This window comes from Triturus cristatus, chromosome 11 (assembly GCF_964204655.1).
Source record: "Triturus cristatus chromosome 11, aTriCri1.1, whole genome shotgun sequence".
Lineage (NCBI taxonomy): Eukaryota > Metazoa > Chordata > Amphibia > Caudata > Salamandridae > Triturus > Triturus cristatus.
The window spans coordinates 77,751,445-77,773,962 of NC_140594.1; the positions used below are offsets into that span (position 1 = coordinate 77,751,445).

The 22,518-nt window shown below is 45.9% G+C and overlaps 1 protein-coding gene across 1 annotated transcript in view; it reads right to left on the minus strand.

The window, feature by feature from the left end:
* UBE2L3 (ubiquitin conjugating enzyme E2 L3) overlaps positions 1 to 22,518 on the minus strand; it is a 96,365-nt gene that overhangs the window by 51,177 nt on the left and 22,670 nt on the right. The window contains exon 2 of the mRNA XM_085636431.1: positions 5,222 to 5,317. Coding sequence (XP_085492557.1) covers positions 5,222 to 5,317 — 96 coding nt within the window. The remainder of the gene's footprint in view (positions 1 to 5,221; positions 5,318 to 22,518) is intronic.

Genomic DNA, 22,518 nt, shown 5'->3' on the forward strand with positions numbered 1-22,518 from the left:
TCACCTATATGCAACTACTACAAAATCAAATCACCTAGTGACATCCTACACCTCAATGACACTAACCAAAAATACAAACTTGGTTTGATTTGAACCACTTAAAGTGGAATCCAAACAAAATGGAATTAATACCGTTTGTCCTGAAAAGTAACCACCTACCAATCCAAGAGTGGCTCAACAACCTGAGTGGCCTTAACTGCTCCCTCACCCTGTCCAACTCAGTAAAGTCCTTCAGCATCACCCTGGATAAGAACTTGACAATCATCCCATCAAAAACTCAGCCAAAGGAGAACTTCTCACTAAAACACCTCAAGAAAATGAAACCTTTTATCCCCCCCCCCGACGATTTCACGTTAGTAGTACAATCTCTAGTCCTCTCTAAAATTGACACTGGGAACACCATCTTCACAGAAACCCAGAAAATTCACCTAAGCTCCCCACCCACACAAGATCAGTTCTGAACACTGCGGCCCGACTCATAACTGGTGTTGAATGATTTGAACACATCATTCCAGCCCTCAAGTCCTTCAACTGGCTTTCTTCTGAAGGAAGATGTATTTAAAGGGCCACCTGCATCACCCCCTCCCCCAAAACTATCTAGACAAACGTACGACAGCTGGAAGAACCAGAACTCTGAGAAGCTCCAACTCACTTTTTGTTCCTCCAAAACTGAAAAGGAAAACCACCCAGATTCGCTCTATTTCTGGAAATGCACCCAGGATATGAACGCTCTCCCTACAGACCTCGGTTGCAACCCCTCCTTCTCCTGCTTTAAAAGGGACCTGAAACACCTCGTCAACAAATACCTTTCCACGCACACCATCTGAACTAGGCTCTAATAGCTCACTCTCTCCAAGACTTGACCGTTTGTGACAGTTGGTTATTTGACTGTTTCAGCTGTATAATATGTTAGTCACTCCTTAAATGTATGCTGTCCTAAACTAATCCACATTCTGTAATCACACCTTTCTTGCTGACCAACTCTTCAGCTTCATTTTAGGCCTGCTCTTGAATCTGTGTTGAATATCATAAGCAGAGCTAAGTTAGTTGATTGCTCATTTTAGGCATCCTATTTAAAGCTATGTTAGGTTATTTATTTTTATGTAAAGCGCTCCGACACCTTCTGCTCTAATCAGCGCTATACAAATAAATTGGTTAGTGTGCATCTATAGGAATAGAAACACTAGTATGCATTGCCAGTCACGCCCAACCTGCCAGGCCAGGTCCTCCCTGGACCAGAAACAAGCATCCTGGGACCAGTTTCGGGGTTTCACCCTTCATCAGCCAGGCTAGCTTGAATCTCGTGGCGTAGCGAGCACGGCAAACACGTCTGGGCATACCCTTCCCACTTAGGGGCGACAAATGCAAAAAGGACAGACGATGGAAGCAATTCTGAGCCAATCAAACTTTCACAGAATGCTTGTTTCCAGTCTAGGGAGAACCCTGTCAGTTCCAGCTGGACTGTTCCTATGGGGAGCAGGGTCGAGACTGATTTGCATATGGCTGAATTTGAACGGGATTGGCTTGGGGAGCAAAACAATGATTGATTTAGGCACAGATCTCTGTACTGGGGAGAATGTTTAACAATGATCAGCATTTGGTCCATCAATTGTTCTTTTCGCAATTATTTGGAACTTTATTTTAGATACAGACATGGACAAGATTAGGTCCGATAAATGTAGTCAGTGGGGACCTATTAAACGTCATCTATTAAGCCGACCAACCTGCAAGATAGAAAGGAAAAAAAGCAAAATACTTATTTCACTGCATACAGCCTGACGGAATAACATGGGTAATGGTTTTGCGTTGTTGATATTGAACTTTTACATGTGAAGGGACTAACAGGAAGCAGTATTCAGGCTCTATTAGTCTATTTTGCCACCGATTCTCATCGCTGCCACTGAACCACAAGCCCAGGAAATGCACCTAGCTTTCTACTGTTACCCCAAGAGACGGTAGAAATCTACACCCATCTCTGCTGCTCCCAATTAATTAATACCAGATGAACCTCAAAAGCACAAATGGAAAAACGGTGAGAGTCTACAGGACCTCTATGGTGTGTCACTAATAAAGCAAGAACATTGCCTACACAGGCAAAGTTATTATATTCAAATTGAACAAAACATGAACGGCAATAATTATCAAGCACTGAAATCAAGGTTTTCACACTTGACGAGACATCGTGAAAGGAGCACTGGCAAAGCCAAAAGGTCTCGTTTATGCATGAGCGATTGGCTTTGACAATGTGTTTTGGCCATGTTGCACACCAGTGTGGCTCTTGTTCGGCATGCTAAAAGTAAGTGGCGGGGGGGGGGAGTGGGGGGAGTCGATTAGGGTAGTGTGGAATGGAGTAGATTAGGGTGGAATGAGAGACTGGAGTGGTGATGACTGCAGTGCAGTAGGGTAGAGTGGAGCAGGGTGGAGTGGGGTTGAGTGGAGTGGGGATGACTGAATAGATTGGAACAGGGTACAATGGAGTGGGGGTGTGTGGTAGATTGGACTGGGGTGGATTGGAGTGGAGTAGATTTGAGTGGAGGATGGTTGATTGCATTGGAGTGGAGGGAGGGAGACTGGAGTGGAGGGTGGTAGATTGCAGTGGAGTGGATTGGAGGGTGGCAGACGAGTGGAGGGTGGCAGAGTGGAGGGGGTTAGAGTAGATTTGGCCAGAGAGGAATGGGGTAGACTGGTGAAAAGTGTAGTGGAGTAGGGTAGACTGGAGAAGGGTTTAGTGGGTAGAATGGAGTTTGGTAGATTGTGGTAGAGTGGATGAATCTTGGTAGAGTGGATGAATGGGGTAGAGTGGGGAAAGAGGGGTAGCGTGGGGAAAGAGGGGTAGAGTGGGGAAAGAGGGGTAGCGTGGGGAAAGAGGGGTAGCGTGGGGAAAGAGGGGTAGCGTGGGGAAAGAGGGGTAGCGTGGGGAAAGAGGGGTAGCGTGGGGAAAGAGGGGTAGCGTGGGGAAAGAGGGGTAGCGTGGGGAAAGAGGGGTAGCGTGGGGAAAGAGGGGTAGCGTGGGGAAAGAGGGGTAGCGTGGGGAAAGAGGGGTAGCGTGGGGAAAGAGGGGTAGATTGGAATGAAGTTGAGTAGGGTAGATTGGAATGGAGCTGAGGGGTAGATTGGAATGGAGCTGAGGGATGGAATGGAGTGGAGTAGGGAGGAGTGAAGTGGGGTAGACTGTAGTGGGATAGAGTGTGGCAGAATGGAGTGGGGTAGAGTGGAGTGAGGAAGATTGAAATGAAGTGGGATAGACTTGGTGGATTATATATGGGTAGACTGGAATGGAGTGGGATACATTGGAGTGGGGTGGATTGTGTTAGACTGGAGTCTGGTAGATTGGGGTAGAGTGGAGTTGGGTAGAGTAGGGATTGGAGTGGGGTAGATTGAGGAGGAGTGGATGGACTGGGGTAGATTAGAGTGAGTTGGGTGTGATAGATTGGATTGGGATTGGGGTAGATAGTGGTAGTTTGGAGTCGGTGAAATTTGGGTAGAGTGGAGGTGAATAAAGTGGAGTGGGGTAGACTGGAATGGAGTATTGCAGATTGGAATGGGTAGGGCAGACTGGCATGGAGTAGGGTCAATTGGGTGGAGTAGGGTAGATTGGAATGGAGTGGGGTAGATTAGAGTGGGGAAGACTGGAGTTGGGTGGATCGGGGTAGATTGGAGTAGGGGGCAGACTGGAATGAGCAGGGGGCAGACTGGAATGAGCAGGGGGCAGACTGGAATGAGCAGGGGGCAGACTGGAATGAGCAGGGGGCAGACTGGAATGAGCAGGGCAGATTCAAATTGAGTAGGGCAGATTCAAATTGAGTAGGGCAGATTCAAATTGAGTCGAGTAGATTGGAGTGGGATTTACTGGGGTAGACTGAATGGATTGAAGCGGGGTAGAGTGGATTGAGAGGGGTGAAGTAGAATGGGAGGATCAGAGTAGGGTAGATTCGAATAGAGTGGGGTTGATTGGCGTGGGATAGCTTGCGTGGGGTAGTTTGGGGAGTGGTCTAGATTGGAGTTGCATGGACTGGAGTAAAGTGGTGTGGGGTAGACTGGAGTTGAGTGGGGTGGGGTGGAGTGGCATGTGTAGAGTGGAGTAGTGTAAGGTGGAGTACTATGGAGTATGTATGGTGTGGTAGCACAGTACCTTTACAGATAACCCATTTAAATGAACATTACATTTGCACAGACATACAGTTTTACTGTCAGCAAATGATGTGTGAAAACGTCATCACCTAATGTACTGATATGTTTGTTTCCACCACACTTCGGAATTACCCCAAAAAGTGCTTCAACTTTACTATCCTAGATCTGATGTATTCTGAAATATCAGCACAGTTCATTTTTGTTGTACGCTAGAAAAAAAAATCCTACAGCCTGCCCTCTCATTTGGGTACTTAGCAGGATGAACTGTCACATAAATTCTCTCATTTTGATGTCAGCAAAAGTAAAGTAAACACCAAGCTCCCTCAGAATAGAGAGCCTAAAGTTTGACCTCAGTCTTCGAATGCACAGAGAATGTGACAAGAACAAGATTTAAAGGCCGGTAACAAAAGGCGAAAACTCAGAAGGATACAATAAACAAGGGATGCTCACTGGAGGGAAGATTCAAGCTGGACAGCCTAAAACAAAGCCAGCAAATAGAAAGCAAGCACATGTGGAGTTACAAATCACAAAGCCAATAGCAAGCAATGGGTGAAATGCTTCCCCAGGAAAGCTTTCAGAATGCCCTCAAGAAGTCGTTAGCAAACCAGACAGCTGTCTGGTAGGCTTCGACCTAAAAAGGGTGACCAGACAGCTTTTAGTGCCAACAGCATGGAAACCTGTGTGCTAATTCCTTTTTATTCCACAAAACACTAGGTTGTAAAGAACAAATCTGCCATTAGGGCAAAGACCCCCTTTATACATTTCCTCCTTTAGAAAGTGGACAAATATAGTCAGAAATAAATCCTATATCAAACTATTACTTTCTGCAAATAGAACAAATGTTCCACGGACTAACAAGATTTACAACAGAGGGGGCATGGCATCAGGGTGGATCTCAGACCAAAAACTATTTACCCAACTCTTAAGCTTGAAGCAACCTCATAAATGCCAAATATTGCATGGTCTTTTAATTTTTATTAACAGAAGCCAAATATATTGCAACCCCTGATGGTCTGTCAACCTATTCGTAGCCCAGTGAAGCGGACACATCGTACAAGCCAAAGAGCTGTTCAATGTGCTGTATACTCACAGGAACAATGAGTCCTTGCCAAGTCAACAAATTTGCTTCATCAACCTGGATGTTACAGAAGTTTTTCATTCCAGATTTGCGGATTTCTTCGAGCTCCTGAAAGATTAAGAAAATGGTTAATCAATGTTATACTATTAAAATGACAAAACAAATATTTTTGATTCCAGAGAGAACAATGCTGGTAAGTTTGGGGAGGGTCTGTGCTCTAAATCAACCCCATACCTTGCAATTCTGCAAACTATCTAGACAGACTTCAGATTAAAATGGCATACTTGCATTTGTGCAGTTTTAAAAACTGGTAAAATACAAAACAAACACTCTCGTTTAAGGGTAAGACTATGAAACTGCAAGCAGGCACCACAAACGATAGGCTTTGATTTTTAGGTCTTGCCTACACATTGCATGCATGGTGCTGCGAGACATTGTTTACAATTCAGTGGGCTTACAGCCCACCCACAGGAGTCCATTTGTTGTTTTCATTGTCACTCATTCCAATCTTTCAATTTCTTAGCTCCCACAGGCTTCCCTTCCTTTCTTGTGCTAGCTTCTCCCTGGAGCATGGACCAAGTCTGAATTTTCCTGTCTTTTTGCAATGCACTATTTATGTTGCTTTCACCCTATCTGCCTTCTCTATGGATGCTTTAGTTGACACCCGCAACTGTACTTCTCTACGCCACCCCACCCTACTCCATGTCACTAACTTTTAGCTATGCTGAACAGCAGCAGCCGCGCTGCTGTACAACATGGCTAAAAGACATAGGCCAATAGGTCTTAATCTATGTGAAAGCTGGTTTCCTGAGCAACAGGTAAGCGGGTTCAAATGAACTCTCTTCCAAGGGAACACATGTAACCAAGATCTTCTGATTAAAGAGTGGTCTCACTGAAGATGAAAGAAGCCACATCACTTAAAATGTCAACCACAGAGCCTGCACAAATCACTGCCTAGCAGAGTCAACAATCAAATGCCAGGACCAACATTAGAAAATGGCAGAATTAAAGTGGACAATGTTCACCATTTCTAAACATCCACATTTCTACAGGCATAAAATGCCAGACTGATGTTGAGCAACACCTTCATAAAATAATACTGATCATGAAAAAGGCTATCTCAATCCAAGGAAAAGTGAACAATGACTCAAACATGACACGAATATCCGCATCAAATGGCTACTTTTTAACTCAAAGATAACAATCATAATGGTTTTAAAATCAGATAACGACAAGAGGAAGGAAACCAGTGCTAACACTGCAATTTACAACAAAGAAGGCACAGAAATGAAGAAACACTGAAATGAAGAAACACTGCAATGACAACAGTAAATTTCTTATGGTCGTAAGCTTAATCGCTGTAGCAGGAAGTGTGTGAAACTATTCTACATCCTGTTATGAAATCGTATGGGAAGCAATTTGGATTCAAGTTACCATTGAACACACTGCAATACGTTCAACCTAAACACTATCATGAAGCAAAACACAAACCTCCCAACACACCTGTTCAACCAAGTGAGGGGTGAAACCGATAATATCCTCATGTAAACCTGAGCCTGAAAAATAACAGTTCTAATTTATTACGTACAATTCTGGGCATTGCTAACCAATTCAAAATGCTGTTGGGTTGGAAAGTTAATAGTCTGACGATATTAGACCACTGAAACTGCCATTTTAGGCTGGAACAGACAAGTGTCACAGACAGGCCATGAGCAGGTTTACCATGGCACAATGTCCCAAACTGAACAACTGCCCCAATAAACTTTCCAACAACAGCAGGTGTAGATTCGGTCTTTGATGCCACTGAGAACAAACAGATTTTGAAGGAACAGATGCATGACCAGGCTCATCCATTTTGCCCACTTCCTGCTTCCCAACAAAGCTACAGCATTGGTACAAAGCCATGGAGCCCCACAGGGCCCAAATGCAGTAACTATTTCTACAATGGGTATTTACAAATAGACTCTCACACAACAGATACATTGGGATTTATTTTTCATTAAGGATTGTTAAATTATCAACTTAACTTGGGCCAGCCCTCGAGGAAAATACATTGAAGCTAGTTCCTGACAATCCCTTTCACCCAGTGCCCCTGCTCTAAAGCTTTCCCCTATTCTCAGAAGTACCTCTGCTCTGAAACTTAAGTCTGCCACTGTAGAGTACCCTCTATTCTGAAGCCCACCCTTAATTTAAGGGACTACCTCAGCTCTAAAGCATACCCTGCCCTTGCTGGGAAACCCCCCTGTTCTTCACTGGTACCAAATCTTCATCAGGTATCAATGACTACCCCCATTCTCTGTGAGTAACCCTGCTGTAAAGAGTACCCAGATGCCGCCGACCATTCTGCCTCTAGCACCCGGCTCCGAAAACGTACCACTGGTTTTGGAGTACCGCAATCTCTGAAGGTCACTCCTGTTTTTGGTGGCTTATCCTTCCAACACTGATGCTTACCCTTGTTCTCAGAGAGAACTGCTACCCTAAAGCTTACCCCTGCACTAGGCGAGAACCCCTGCCCTAAAGCTTAACACTGTGCACTGATAAGCAGTCTGTTCTTTACCCCTGAATTTATGTAAATATTTTGTTCTTTCTTAGTGCCACGATGAGGCAGCTACATTGCCAAGGCACCACAGGCACTTTGAGGCACTGAAAGAATACAGGAGTGCAGCCAAATTAGGAAACTCATGAAATACAGTCACCAGAAACAGTTAATACGCAACTCATAAGTGCTGAGGAGTTATGTTGCTATCACACTTTAAAATGCATTTCACACAATCTCAGGATTTGACTTACTTGCACAATCGGCATGGAGCAATCTCGAAAAATACGTGTTGTTTCAAATAACATCTCAATCCACAGTTTTATATTGACCCCTACTTTATCAACAGTGATATATCCAAGTCAGCCTCTCGAAAGACTGTGCAGCACAGAGGGGTTATGTACATAATCCCTATACCAGGGATTTGAGAACTGCGTCAGGTAACATGCCATATCTGATCAGTATGCAACAACACAAGGCACATATAGAACATATACTCCTCCGTTCAACACGGACTTGCAGATGTCACAGATCAATGTAGTTCTCTGCTCATTAGCTTTTGTTGGGCAAAGGGGTACCTTTCTCATGTTTGGCTGCTTTATCGGTCTTTAGCTCTCCTCAATGTTTTCATTCCCGGAAACACTGGCAATATTTAGAAAGGAAGACAGCAATGTTGTGCTATACAAGCACCTAATTTGATATTTCATGAACATGACCAACATGTGTCTCTGCATCTCAGTATGGAAGCATTGTTGACTTTGCGGTCCATATTTGGAGAATGGAGCGATCCTGTCAATGCAATGTCATTCAGGCTTGTGGTTTAATATTTAATGGACACCACCACTCTGTCGTTTAGCATCTCAGTACAGAAGCGTTGTTGACTTGGTGGTCCATGTTTAGAGAATGGAGTGATCCTGCCAATGCTGCTTGATACCGAGCCGACAAAACTTCGTGCCAGACAGACTACCCCAGTGCACAGACAGACCTCCTCTGCTGGAGACAGCAAGGCAGGTATTTGATCACCAACAACTAGCGACCAAACTAGATCTTGCAGGGCCCACTAAGGATAAAATGTACCCCAAGCCCGCACTTAGAGAACACAAACACTTATGCACTTTTGGCAGCCCTTTTTTTTTAAACTAGGAACTATTTTCCTGATTAAAACTGCATTTCACATGATCGAGTCAATTCACCCCTCCACCTTCGCATGTGTCATCTGTTTATTTTAATGTCATGCCATTTTAAGATGCAGTAAACAGAAGTGGAACTCTCAGCGAAGGAGCGTATCATCCTTGTGCTAAGATCTCACTCTAATATACCCTCCTTTAGAAAACTGCTGGAGACATGCGCTTTTCCATTCATCTTCAGTAGATTGGTTTTTCAGCTCTTTCCATCTGGCGGGAATGCTAGCGCTAAGACGCCTCGGCAAATGCATGCTTTATAAAAATCTTACGTACTTATATATCAATGGGTGTGCACCGGGGGGAGGTGGTTGGGGGTACGCTGGACACTGGCTTCCAAGAGTGCTCTGTTTTTACTTTCATCAGCGCCCAAGGGCAGCACCTGCTGGCAACACGAAGTTACACTTTGTAAACCCATATCCCTCTTAATTAAAAAAAAAAAATTGTAATGATTTCAATTTCTCAAAAATATTTCAGGACTGGATTTAGAACAGTAATTTTTAACATTCTCAGCGGCCACAAAAGCACCTGCTGCTCTGAGGGTGCAGCTGAATAAAATAACTCAAATTGTTTCCCAGGCAATCAATGTACCCAACCAGGGCAGGAAGTTCTTGCATACTTTAAAAGATGTTTCAAGATTGCATTATCAATAAACATGTAGAAATGTACAAAGAAGTCCACCCATGACATCAGTCTGCTAGTCTAGATACAGTGAAGGCGCCAAAGAAGTGTTGGTTCAACAAACGACAATAATAATTTATTGGCTGATTGGGTGACTGAGCAAGACCTCTGACCTCCTGGTCAGAGACCTGCTCTCTCCCACAGTAGCGCCGCTGTTGTGCGCTGCCCTGTGCAGGTAGGTGTTCGAGGCCCTCATTCCTGGTGGTCCAGTGGGAGAGCCTTGCTCTTCTGCTAGTCTACTGTTGTCTGTCTTGCGTCTTTGCCCGTTTTCTGTCTTTTCCCTGTAATTTTGTGCCTCTGTTTATTTTGCCAATTGTGTGTGCCCTTGTCGGTCTCCTCCGTGCCGATTTTCGCCGTCCTCTTCCCTGACACTGCTGCCCCCACGGCCCCTCCACCTGCCAGTTCCCGCCTCCCAACTGCACATCCCTCCCCTATTTAATGACGGCTGCTGCACCACTGGCTTGGCAAAGGTAAACCCGCATGGGCCCGTCCGCGACCAGAGCCTGGGACCCTGGTTCTACGCCCACCCACCGCTACGACTTCACTGCCCTCCTCGCACTCAACCCCGGAAGGAACAACAACTGCCAGCTGTCTATGCAGGCCACCACCCATGGCCAGTTCTCCTGCCGACAAACCTCCACCACCCTTCGCACCGCCACGGCAGACGTCCCCTCGCCAGCAGCTCCGAGATGCATCCTCCTCAACATGCGCTCCCTGCACAGACACGCAGTGGAGATCTGGGATCTCAACACCCTCTCACCAGACCACCCCAACCGCACGAGGACGACTCGCCATCGCACACAAGAGATCCCTCCGACTCACCACCTCCAGCATGAGTGACTCCCTGTCCACCACCGAACACTCCCATTTACAGATCCAGACCATCCCCAGACTGACCTGACGGAGGCACCCTCGTCTCCAGACCTTGAACCGCGTTCATCACTATCATCGCCGACCTCAATCACAACCCACGCTATTGCCTCCATGGACTACATACTCATATCGGAGACCTCAACTTCCATCTCAACAACCTCAGTGACCCCCAACTCCGCTTCCCTTCTGGACAAACTCGCCAACCTCCGACTAACAACTCGTCACCACCCTTACCCACAAAGCAGGACACACCCTCGACCCCATCTTCGCAGGAGGTAACAACATCCACTTCGGCCACACCACGCAACCCATCTGGACAGACCACTACTGCATTCACTTCCATGTCAAAAAATGCACCGCACCCAAACCAGCACTCCGCCCACCGCAAAGGGCCTAGAGCAAGATCACCGAGGAGCAACTCAACGCCACCCTCAATCACAAAGCCCCCCCCACCACGACTGACGCCAACACCGCAGCCAAAGAACTTCACAGATGTATCACCAACTGCGCAGATGAGCTTACCCCCTTCGCAACCCTGACAGACAGCGACCCAGGAAGGCCTCCTGGTTCACCATCGACCTCCAAGAAGCCAGACGCGCCTGCAGACGTCTCGAGAAGAACTGCAGAAACAGCAAAACTTTGGAAGACCACTTCACTTACAACAATGCCATGACAGAATACCACCAACTCGTCAGATTCACATAGAGAACCTTCATCCGTAAAAAAATCCACGCCAACACAAGCAACTCCAAGGAACTCTTCAACATCATCCAGGAAGTAACTAAGGCACCCAGCGAAGCCAGACGTCACACCCTCCTAGAACCTCTGCAATGAACTTGGCTCTTACTTCCACCTGAAAATAAGATCCTGCTACGACAACTTCGACAAACAGACACAGGACTCCAAACCCACTCCGCCCCCTGCAACGAAAGTGAGCCTACCATCTCCTCCTGGACCCCACTCACCAACAAAGACACCGCATCGACCATGAAATGCATTCACTCCGGAGCCCCCACGGACCCCTGCCCTCCGCACATCTTCTACAGAGCTGCCGCCCCCATCTCACTGGTGCTACGACGCATTATCAACGCCTCCCTCGAAGTCGGCACATTCCCAGACAACCGGAAATGTGCAGAAGTCAAGCCCCTCCTCAAGAATCCCTCAGCAGATCCAACGGACCTCAAGAACTACTGACCCATCTCTCTCCCCTTTGTGGCCAAAGTCACAAGAAAAATAGTCAACGTCCAACTAACGAAATTCATAGAAGAGAACTCCATCCTCGACCCCTCCTAATCCAGATTCCGCAGCAACCACAGCACAGAGACCACCCTGCTCGCTGCCACAGACATCTGCACGCTCCTCGACCAAGGACACTTTGCAGCCCTAAAGCCTTCGATACCGTCTCCCACCGCACTCTCACCGCAAGACTCCACGATGTCCTTGGAATCATAGTTACCCTTGGAATTGTGTAGTGACACACTAGAGCTAGGAAAAAAAGTCCATAGGCCTTAGGTGTTTCACCCGGACTACCTCTGAGTGTTCCGCCCAGAATTCATGGGTGGACACTAGTGAGAATAATATTCTAGGGTTTCTTTGTAATGTATAATTGTGTTTATGTTGATGTACATAATGTTGTGGTGTATGTTATTTTCTGTTTTCTTCATTGATTAGACGCCATTGTTTCTGTGTGTTGTAAATACACTGCGATACATACAGTAAGAATAACAAAATTTAGGAGAGAGTAAGTAAATGTGCTCTACTCAAACTTTCTTGCATACTTTCCTTCATATCATTTCTTCTTGTATAAAAGTACGTCCCATACCCAGGTATAGGAGGGTAATTTGGGTATACCCCTTTTGTTTACGTTTAGACTCCACGATGCCAGCATACAGGGTTCCGCCCTCCGCTGGCTCCGCTCCTTCCTCACCTGCAGAACCCAAAGAATCAGACTCCCCCCCCCCCCTTCTCTCTGATCCCACAGAGATCAGCAGCAGAGTATCCAAAGGATCATCGCTCAGCCCTACGCTCCGTCTACATGGCCCCCCCTCGCCGCCATCGTCAGCATGGACTCAGTATACTATCCTACGCCGACAACACCCAGCTCATCTTCACCCTCACCAAGGACCCCATAACCTCCAGACTCAGCTTCCAAGTAGGAATAAAGAATGTCACAACCTGGAAGAGCAGCAGCTGCCTGAAGATCAACTCGAAGACAGAAATCCTCGTCCTCAAACCCTCCCCTTCTGCATGGGACAACACCTGGTGGCCCACCGCCCTCGGCAGCCCTCCCACACCCACGGACCACGCCTGGAACCTCGGCATCATACTCGACTCTTCCCTCTCCATGACCAAACATGCCCCCCCCTGCGCCTTCAGACCCTCTCGGGTAAGTAGCGGGCTTCACAATTCCCTGATTGATTAATGTGATGGAAGAGGACATGGAGGAGGGACTTCTTGCCAGGTTATAGAGATTTGCCAAAACGGTGTCCGTCAGAAATTTACCCAGTCAAAAGAAAGCACGGTGGCCTCCATCTCCAGTGACCCTAAAAATGCTGCCAGATTGCAGCAAAAACTGCGATGGATAGCAGACTTTAGGTCAACGTGCGCAGGTGATTTCATGATTCTATTACAATATGACTCAAAAGGGTGCATCTTATCCGAGAGCACATGTCCGGGGGCACTGACACATCAGGTTTATTCTGCCATCCAAGTGCAAGGACGGTGGAAAGGTATCGACTGGTGTAGCGTGCACATGAAAAGGACCCCAAAGCTAAAAGGAAAGAATGAGAACCAAGACACTGCGTAAAACAAGTGTTTGAGCAGTCAACATTCATACAACCCCAGGAAAAATTGTATTGGCATCGTCTCTTACCATGATGTCTGTGGTACTACAGATGTGCGAGTCTAATGTTATAAACAAGCATTAAAAATGCAATAGGTCTTGCCTTTTATTAAGTTAAAGCTATTTGCTTTGCTAATGGTATTGTATAGCAAAGCAATGTAAAAAAAAATATTTAAGAATGATTCATGGTCTTCAGGGCAAGACTCTGCAGGGGCGGCCTGAGAAGCTGGAGCCCTGGGCCAGAGCGCACTTTGCCCATCCCTGAAAAAGTTTCTGAACCCTTTGATACATTGGGTCCTCGGACCTTCCCTGAGGCCGGCCCTCAGGACAGCGCCTGATATTTCTTTGGTATTTTTCCAACCGTTGTTCTTGCTGTGAGTTTTCCGAGTTGCTTTCCTAGCACCCGCCGTGACGTGACTGCAGGCATTTTCTATAGGGTTGATTTTAATAACGATAATAGTAATCTCGCTCCACTGCGTGCACGCCGGAGGTAACAGCCGAGCGCCATTAATCAGAACACTCATTGTGGCGCCGCAGCGCAGGGTCTGGGAGAGGTGGCCCCCGCGGCGCCCGCTTCTGCATCACGGTTTTCACAATCAAAGGACTGCATCTGTGCACAGATTTACTCCACAGACAAATAGATATTTAAATGTGTGTGGAGTCTGTAGCGGTCTGGAAAGACCCAGAAATCAGCTCAAAGATGCAATGCAGTGCCAGCACTTACGGGAAAGTGACGCGGCGCGGACAGCTCAGGCCTAGTGCAGTCCGGTGGCGTGCAAGTGCCACCACTTGCACAGTTGGATAGTGCACACGTGCAGTGCAGAAACAGCACTTACAGGAAGGTGATGCGGCGCGGACAGCTCAGGGCCAGTGCAGTCTGGTGACGTGCAACTGCACCACTTCCACAGTCGGATAGTGCACACGTGCAGTGCAGAAACAGCACTTACAAGAAGGTGACGCGGCACGGACAGCGCAAGGCACTGCAGTCCGGTGACGTGCAAATGCCACCTCTTCCAGCCAAATAGTGCACACGTGCAGTGCAGAAACAGCACTTACAGGAAGGTGACGCAGCGCGGACAGCGCATGGCCTGTGGCCGTCTGGTGACGTGACACTCCCACAACTTCCACAGATGGCCAGGGTACACCTGTAACGCAGAAATACCATTTATATGAAGAGGACCCGGCATGCATAGTACCGGATAGACCAGAAGTGCCAGAACTCACTTCAAAAACAGCACTTACAGGAAGGGGCTATAACATGGGCAGCACACATCACCACAGTCTGATGATATACAAGTGGTAGCACTTCGGCAGTCACACAAGGTACACGTGCAATGCAGGAACGGCATTTAAACAAAGGTGTGACGTCATGCACAGCACGTGGTAAAGAAAACAAGATTTACCATATTGGCAAAAATACAAAGAACAAATGAGGGGCGTGCAACGGACGGCGATTTGATTAACAAGAGGGAAACAACAAGCGCGGTACCACAAAGGCAGCCGCGTCTTTATTTTCTCATCCCGCTTTCACTTTAAGTAAAAGCGCAACGCGAAAATAAACACGCGGCCGACGCGCGGTCCGTCATGTGACGTGAACGGCTCTTTACAGGGTGGACAGAAGATGTGCATGCGGGGATTGCCTTTACTGGCGGCGAGAAAAAAAGTCCACAGAGTATCCCAAAGACAGTTGAGCCCATACATGCAGCATTTGATCTCGAGGGTGGGTGGGACTCGAAGAATGCCGCACAATGTGGAAGCGGGTTCTAGTACAATAAAATAATCATCTGTTGAGAACATATGGTTGAGGTAATCTGCCTCATTTGTTTCTTTTTTTTTTACATAGCGTCTGTTAGGCAATACCTTGTTGGGATATGCATTACTGTATACCAGACACGATTTGGCATTAATTTTTATTAAATACTGTCATTACAAAGGGATATTTATTAAATTAAAAACTAACAAATTAGAGCTTCTGGGTATACACCTTTCAAATTTTTCTAGGCTGAATTTATGACCTGGTTACAAGTCGACTCTGCCTGTAGACAAAGTCATAAAATTATACCAAACTTCAAAGTAGTTAAAAACATTAATTTTGTGCTGAAAGCGCAAGTTCGGCCTGGAATTGGCCCCCCTATGGGGCTCTCATTAAGTACACTCAAAATTTCAAAGGACTACAACTCCCTTTTGTCCATTACAGTCCAGCCTCAATGGTCATAAGACCGAGAATGTGGAGTCTAATTAAAGGAATAGAACTACAGATTCATTTTTGAGGCTTAATGTAAACCATTCTTTTAGTCGATACAGCAGTATTATTTCGCCAATGACTAATAGTTTTAACATGAAAAGGGGAGCTGTTGAGTGTGTGAAAATCAAGGTTCAGCCTTTACGAGCGTGCTCGGGAGGGGATGAGTGGACTTTAAGAAGAAAAAAATGGTATCGCCAAACAAAGCCACAACAACACATATATCTAACCAAAACATGATAGTGCCATATTAGAGAACATCAGATCTCAAGACACTGCAGGATTAGTTACATTCTGTTATGGACCCAGAATCACAGGATTAAAGATGGGGTAATGAAACCTCCAAAACAAGGGTTACCAACTATCCCAGTATTGTTTTACCAGTCAGGGAAGAATTTAAGCCACCTTCTGCCCATGATGTACCAGTCTTCTGCGTGTATAGAGGGAACATGGTTGTTAATAATGTGCATATTCTTAGTGTGAGAGTAGCGTGGATTGCCACACCTGTAAAATGGCTCCGTCATATATCAACTTTAGCCCCAATCCACTACTACACGGTTCACTGACCCACACATGTGAATAACCAGTTGCGTTTACTGGCCCCAGCAAGAAGTAGCTGAATAGTGAAAGCTCCCTACCTCTTTGTGCTCAGACACTTCCCACTGTTTGAGGATTCTGCACCTGGACTCACATCAAGCCACACATTATTTGCTCTAGATGTTTGTAAGCTTTGCTTACAAGACAGTGCAAGCTCTCTGGCGGCAAAAGAACTTTTGTAGTATTATCAAAAACTTACATTGGGCTGTCACGCCTGCTCATTGCTTACCACTAGTTGCCTTGATCACTCATTTGCTTGCTTATTAGATGGCTTGCCTTCCCTCTTTCTGCTTGTTCCTCCCCTGGAGCATAGCCTCTTCACCGAACTTTTAATTGGCTGACTTGTACCCTTCCAATGCATTTTATTTAGCTCTCTCCTTGGTGGTCCTCACCCCTGCCACATAACCGCCCACAATGAGCGCTCTCTCCCTCTTGTGCTGCTTTCTATCGTGTACTGCCATGATCCATCTGGCTCTTCCACCTCCTCCTCCACCCAGTATTCTTTTTATTCTATCCCCCACTCCTTATTGCTCCCCCAACTCATATATATTATATATCTCACACATTTATATAAGTTGCATTTTTGTAGAGCCCGGCAACTGCTGTGTGCTCTGCCACAATAAAAATTGACTTCAAATACTTTTTTTTTAAATTTACTGATTTAAGTGGTGTTCATCGTCAACATAAATAAATGTACCTGTGTCCTTCTAGAGGCAACCGCCAACACAGGCCGCATCTCTTTGCCTTTCTCCCTTTATGGTCTAGCTTGAAAGCACAGCTCTCACCAGACGATTATGTGACCATCACGAGAGAGGGACTATGGCTCTTCCCACATGTTGGGAGCCAGTAGTACGTGCTTTGATTGGGTAGAAGCTGTGTGCTTCCACCAAAAAAGGCTAACCCTCCACTGCAGCTGTGATCATTTTATATATCCAGCTGGCTCAGGTTGAACTTTCAGGGACATGCACATGGCATTGTAATGCTGTCAAAGTGTCTGAGAACGCGATCATTTATTGCGTTTACCTTTCTCTGGCAGAAGCAAAGATGGGAGGAGGGCAGTCATTAACCTACAAGGATTTTCAGGTCTGGCTTGACAGTACAACTGTCACCCTACCTTTTTTAACCTAAACTAATGTTATTCTATAGTTCTTTGCTTCCACACAAGTACATATTAATTCCCAAACAATGTACTTGTAATGCTCCATATTACCATACAGCATTCCTTTAAAACTAGACCTTAGCATTGCCAATACTAGTTTGCCAATGGTGGCCAGCATTGGCTTAATGCTTTGTCAAATCCAAACTGTGCCAAAGGTGAGACCTATAGGCTTTGCCACTCCTGGTTTACAATGTGATTCACACTACTGGGGCTTGTATTTGTTGTGATACAGCAAAGGGGAGGGAATGGAAGGAAGCAGAGCTGGTTTCTTTTACAGCAGTCACAAACTTTAATTCAAGTTCTAGTTGGAAAGCGGAAACTGGTTCATGGGTTGGGGTCCCAGAGAAACATAAGATTGCTGAACATCAATTAGCCCCAAACTGAGCACCAAAACATCTCTTCAGCACTTGGCCCTAAGGGTAGTAGGATAGGCTTACTCAGGGAGGTGGTGAGCCTCTCTAGCCTATCAAACCATGTGTCCGTGTAAGGAAGACCCATTGGTGTTTATGGAAAGCACCTGGCTAGGGCATCTGTCATAAACACCAAAACATAAAACCTTTTCCTGCGTCAGCGTTCACAATGTAAACGTCCTTCCTTCTTTGTCAAGGGATTGTACATTGCAAGGCTCCATCCTACTGTATTTCACACAGGGTCTTAGTTAACGTCACCACAAGCTAATCAATGTAGGGGACAACCATATGCCTATCTATCAATGATTCTTTTGAATTCCGCCTTGCGATTACAAACGCTCTGTAAGAACTGAATCTGTCTCTACCTAGAATTAACCATGGTCAGATGGTGGTGCTGGGTGCAAAATGAGTATTGTGGGCAGTTATGCACTGCAATCACAAACTTACATGTGTGTTTTGTTGTGTGTATGGTAGGATCCATGCTCTGTTGCTATCCCTGCTGGATCCAGTCTGTGTTTGGGAAATCTGAAATGCACCAGCATATTGTGGATACAAGCAGGAAAATACACTTTTACTTGATGTTTTATAGTGAGAACAAACCAAGTGTGTGTAAATGATTAGACGGCATTGTCGTCCTACAAATTCACCCAACAGCGCTGCTGAAGAGTTCTGTGCTTTGCTGAAGAGTTCTGTGCTTTGCTACACTTTCAGCAAGAGCTCTCAACAAAACATGCAGTCAATGGCTATAGGCAAGATAAATAAAATGAACGCAAGGCTCCGCTCCACAAAATGTCTTGATTGCAACACAATTCTAGAATCATACTGTTGGAAATGACGCTACCAATTTGCTTCAGCTATTCACCACCGAAAGCGGTTATAAACAGCTTCATGCAGTGTGGATACATGCCTGGGGGAACCACCAGAGGTACACAAATAGAGTGGGCTAAAGATTCCATGACCTGAATTATCCACAGTAGACTATCGATCTCTCAGACTTCATGTGTTTCATTATTAAATCACAAAAGAGAAAGCCTTCATGATTTCAGGCAAGCCAACTCCAGTACACAAAAAATGTATTGCTACGTGTGGGCTAGTGCTGTACAAGTCAAAATCCTTAAGCAGCACAATTGGTGTGGACTGCGGAAGATGTAAGTGCTTTTAAATAAGTGGCTTCAGCAGTGCGGTCTTACAAACTTCCATTCCAAGATTACTGGGCCTTCTACCCAACTGGTGAGAGGATCCATGATCACTGGGTGACAAAGGTCTCAAAGTTTTGAAGATGCATTATGTGACAGCACTGATTGCTGATGACAATATTTATAACCTTTGAACCAAGTGCTGATGAAAGTCCACTTCTGGCTATCTTTCAATCGTAAGAGAATGCCTTGAGAAAACCGGAACAACTAGACCATCGAGTAATAACTAAGCATTGTCACTGTGACAACACTCAATACCAGAAAACGTGCCCTAAAAAATGGTTAAAGTAAATGAATGTACGTAACATTTCCAAAAAGAGGATAAAACATAACCAAAGCATGGCCAATAATCTCATTAAGTGAAAACCTTTTTGCTTGATAAACATGATCCAATTTGCAAGCAAAACGGGCAAAATTACAACTTGTGATCTGCTACTTCAGGCAAAGCAACTGATTTACTGCGCAAACCCAGGGGAAGTACAGTGTGGATTTAAGCTTTCATTATTATAAAAGATTTTAAGATGAGGCAATCTGTGCGTGTCAACAGCATCACAACGATGAGACCCAAATAGGGCTGTGTGTGTGTGACCGCCCAACATATTTGACAAATGTTTGTCTTTTGTGCCACAATGTTTTGTTTAAAGTGATTCTCTTTTAGAATGCCAAACATTTCGCTTGCCATTTTAAGCTGCCAAAGGGTTTGCCAAAAAGAATCTGCATACTCCTCGCCTCTGCTGGGATTTTACAAGCCATCCAAAACGATGAATAGCTACATTGTTGGGAAGCTTTTACGCACGCATACATCTTTTCTTCCGCACGTTGTATCAGCATTCTGTGCAACATATCACTAAGTTAGTAAGGCTGCTAGAAATGGGCACCATTCATCTTGGTAGAGGAAAAACCCTACCACGCAAGTTGTCGCATATAATACATCTAAAGGTTCCATGCTTTTCAAGATGACTTGGGGAGGGGGGGGGGGGGAGGGGGGGCCTGTGACATTGCAGGAGATCCGCTCAGACATCAAAGATATGGCCACTGGGAAGACCCCTGGTTTAGATGGGTTGCTAGCAGAACTTTATGCCACATTTGCTTCCAACCTGGCTCCTAGACTAGAGACCTTATACATCGAGTTGCTCCGCCTGGGTACCCTACCTGATTGGACCAGAGATGCATTGGTGGTCCCACGACAAAGATAATAGGTGTGCATACATCTGAAATGTACCCCTTGTCCATGTTGAACATGGATTTTCAGATCCTCAGTAAAGTGTTGACAATGAGGTTGCTTCCTCACATGCCAGGTCTCATTCAGAACTGATTCATTTCAAACAGATCACTAACAAAAATCTCAGTCAACTATATCCTAAACTGTACCATCAGGATATAGTCCTTTGTCCGGACGCTCTTATGTCGGCAGACCTGGAAAAGGCCTTTGATTCGGTGAGATGGGACTTCCTCCAAGCTGATATGGTTAAGATAGGGCTTGGAAATGGCTAGATAAACTTGGTTTGCCTAATCTACACTAATCCCACAGCGAGATTGAAGTCTAGCTGTGTTGTCTCTGCCCAGTACAGAGTTCACTGGGGCACCAGAAAGGGGTGTTCCCTATCTCCTCTTCTGTATGCCTTGGCCACAAACTCTGGCAGAGCTCTTCCGTCAGAAGGGCACAGGTCATGGTGTGGTCAGAGGGTAGGGTGCATATTATCTCTTTATATGCTGATGACCTGCTACTGTACATAGTGGATGGCCAACGGGGAGTTGAGAATGCACTGATGTTCCTGGGTAACTTTGCGATGCTCGCTGGTCTCTATATTAACCGAACTAAAATGCACATTTTCTGTGAAGTGGGAGGTGGCGCAGCTACCTGGTTTGCCCCTAGGGATCATTTGGTTATCACTGTCCTTCTGTTATTTAGAACCAGGTGTTTCGCATGCTAGATGCCCTAAAAGAGGTTAATCTGGGGCTGGCAATTTCTTCCCGTAAGTCCAGTGTTAAACTCTGGCACTCCTTGAAATTGCCAGTAATGGCGCAATTATCTCTGTCCAAGATAATTATGCTGCCTAGACTGTTATACCTTTTTGTTAATGTCCCTGTCAGAATAACGCACTCCTGGCTCAACCACCTGGCGACGCTGCTACGAGAACTAGTCTGGGATGGTGGACACAACAGGGTTTCCCTAGCAATACTTCAGAGATCCCAAGGGGACGGAAGCCTGCGTGCCCTAAATTTTGAATAATACTCTTTGGTGGCCCAACTTCAGTTGATGACCCAATGGTTGGATGGCGAGGGTCTTGAGATACTGGATACCATTGGGTTAGCTGGCAAACAGAGGATCTCATTAGCTAAGCTCTTAAAAGTGGTTATCCCACAACCAGGAGTGTTATTCAGAGTGGCATTACAGAGCTGGCAGAGATGCCTGCGGAGAACAGACCAGATCCATCTGTATGCACCACCTCATGGTGACCCTCCCTCTCTCTTCACAGGACTACAATTATCTGATTGGACGTGGTGGGGAACTTACCAGTTGGGCGTACTTATTCCACCGGACGACTTGATGTTGCAATGTGAGCTACCCCCTGGACAGTTTTGACATATGCTTTAGTACGAGCGGTTGGAGATATGTTGTCCCCGACAGGAGCCCTAGACCTATGCAGTCCTCCAAGCCTTGATGTCCCTGGGCACGTGTCATCTGCTGAAGTGTCTTTATAGAGCACAAATGGAGACGTCTACGACACCGCTGGGGAGGACTCGGGAGAGGTGGGGTACATTACTGGGCAGAGACCTGCTGGATCAGGAGTGGGATAAGATTGTGGCCAGCCCTAAGCATATTTCCAGGAATACTAGGTTTAAATATGTACAAATTTAATTACATACACATTACTTATTTGACACCCCATAGAATGCAGCTTATATATGGAGGAGAACCGAGGACCTGCTCCAAGTGTGTGGAGTTAGAGGCAGACTCTGACATATGCCTTCTGGGACTGTTCCCCAGAGCCAGAAAGCACAAAGCTGGTACCAGGTTCGTAGATCTGGCCCTAGTGTTGGCCAGGATATGCCCAACGGTTGCCGCAAGGGAGACAGATGTATGTGCCAGAGTGCAGGAGCGAGCACTCTGGCGGGCCTTTGGACAGAAGTACTTAAGGCCTGGAATACCAGGGGAGTAGACTGTTGGGGGGGCCACCCCAGGCCCCCCCACTCGATGATGTGTTGGCCAAGTTGATAGCTCGGAGTGATTATTCTGGCAGGTGGGTGGGCTTCAGGATTCCTGCCCCTTCCTTTGGCATGCTAAAATGCGTAACCTGGGACCTCAGAAACTGTAAGAGCTGTGATGGGTCCCTGTGTGCTTTACTGGTGTCCAGACTCTCAGGACAGTACTCTTTTTTCACAGTTTTTCCCCTTTATATTTTTTCCCCAGTCTGTTTTACTTTTGTTTTATTCTAAGTTCCTAACGATTCTCATATTTGTTTGTTATTAAGTGATATGGCAGCGATGAGCTTGGCTTTCCAACTCCCGTTAGCTAACCTATACAGAACAATGCATTTTTACAGACAAGAGAATAGACACAAGCAACAGATAACGGACTCGCTGTCCA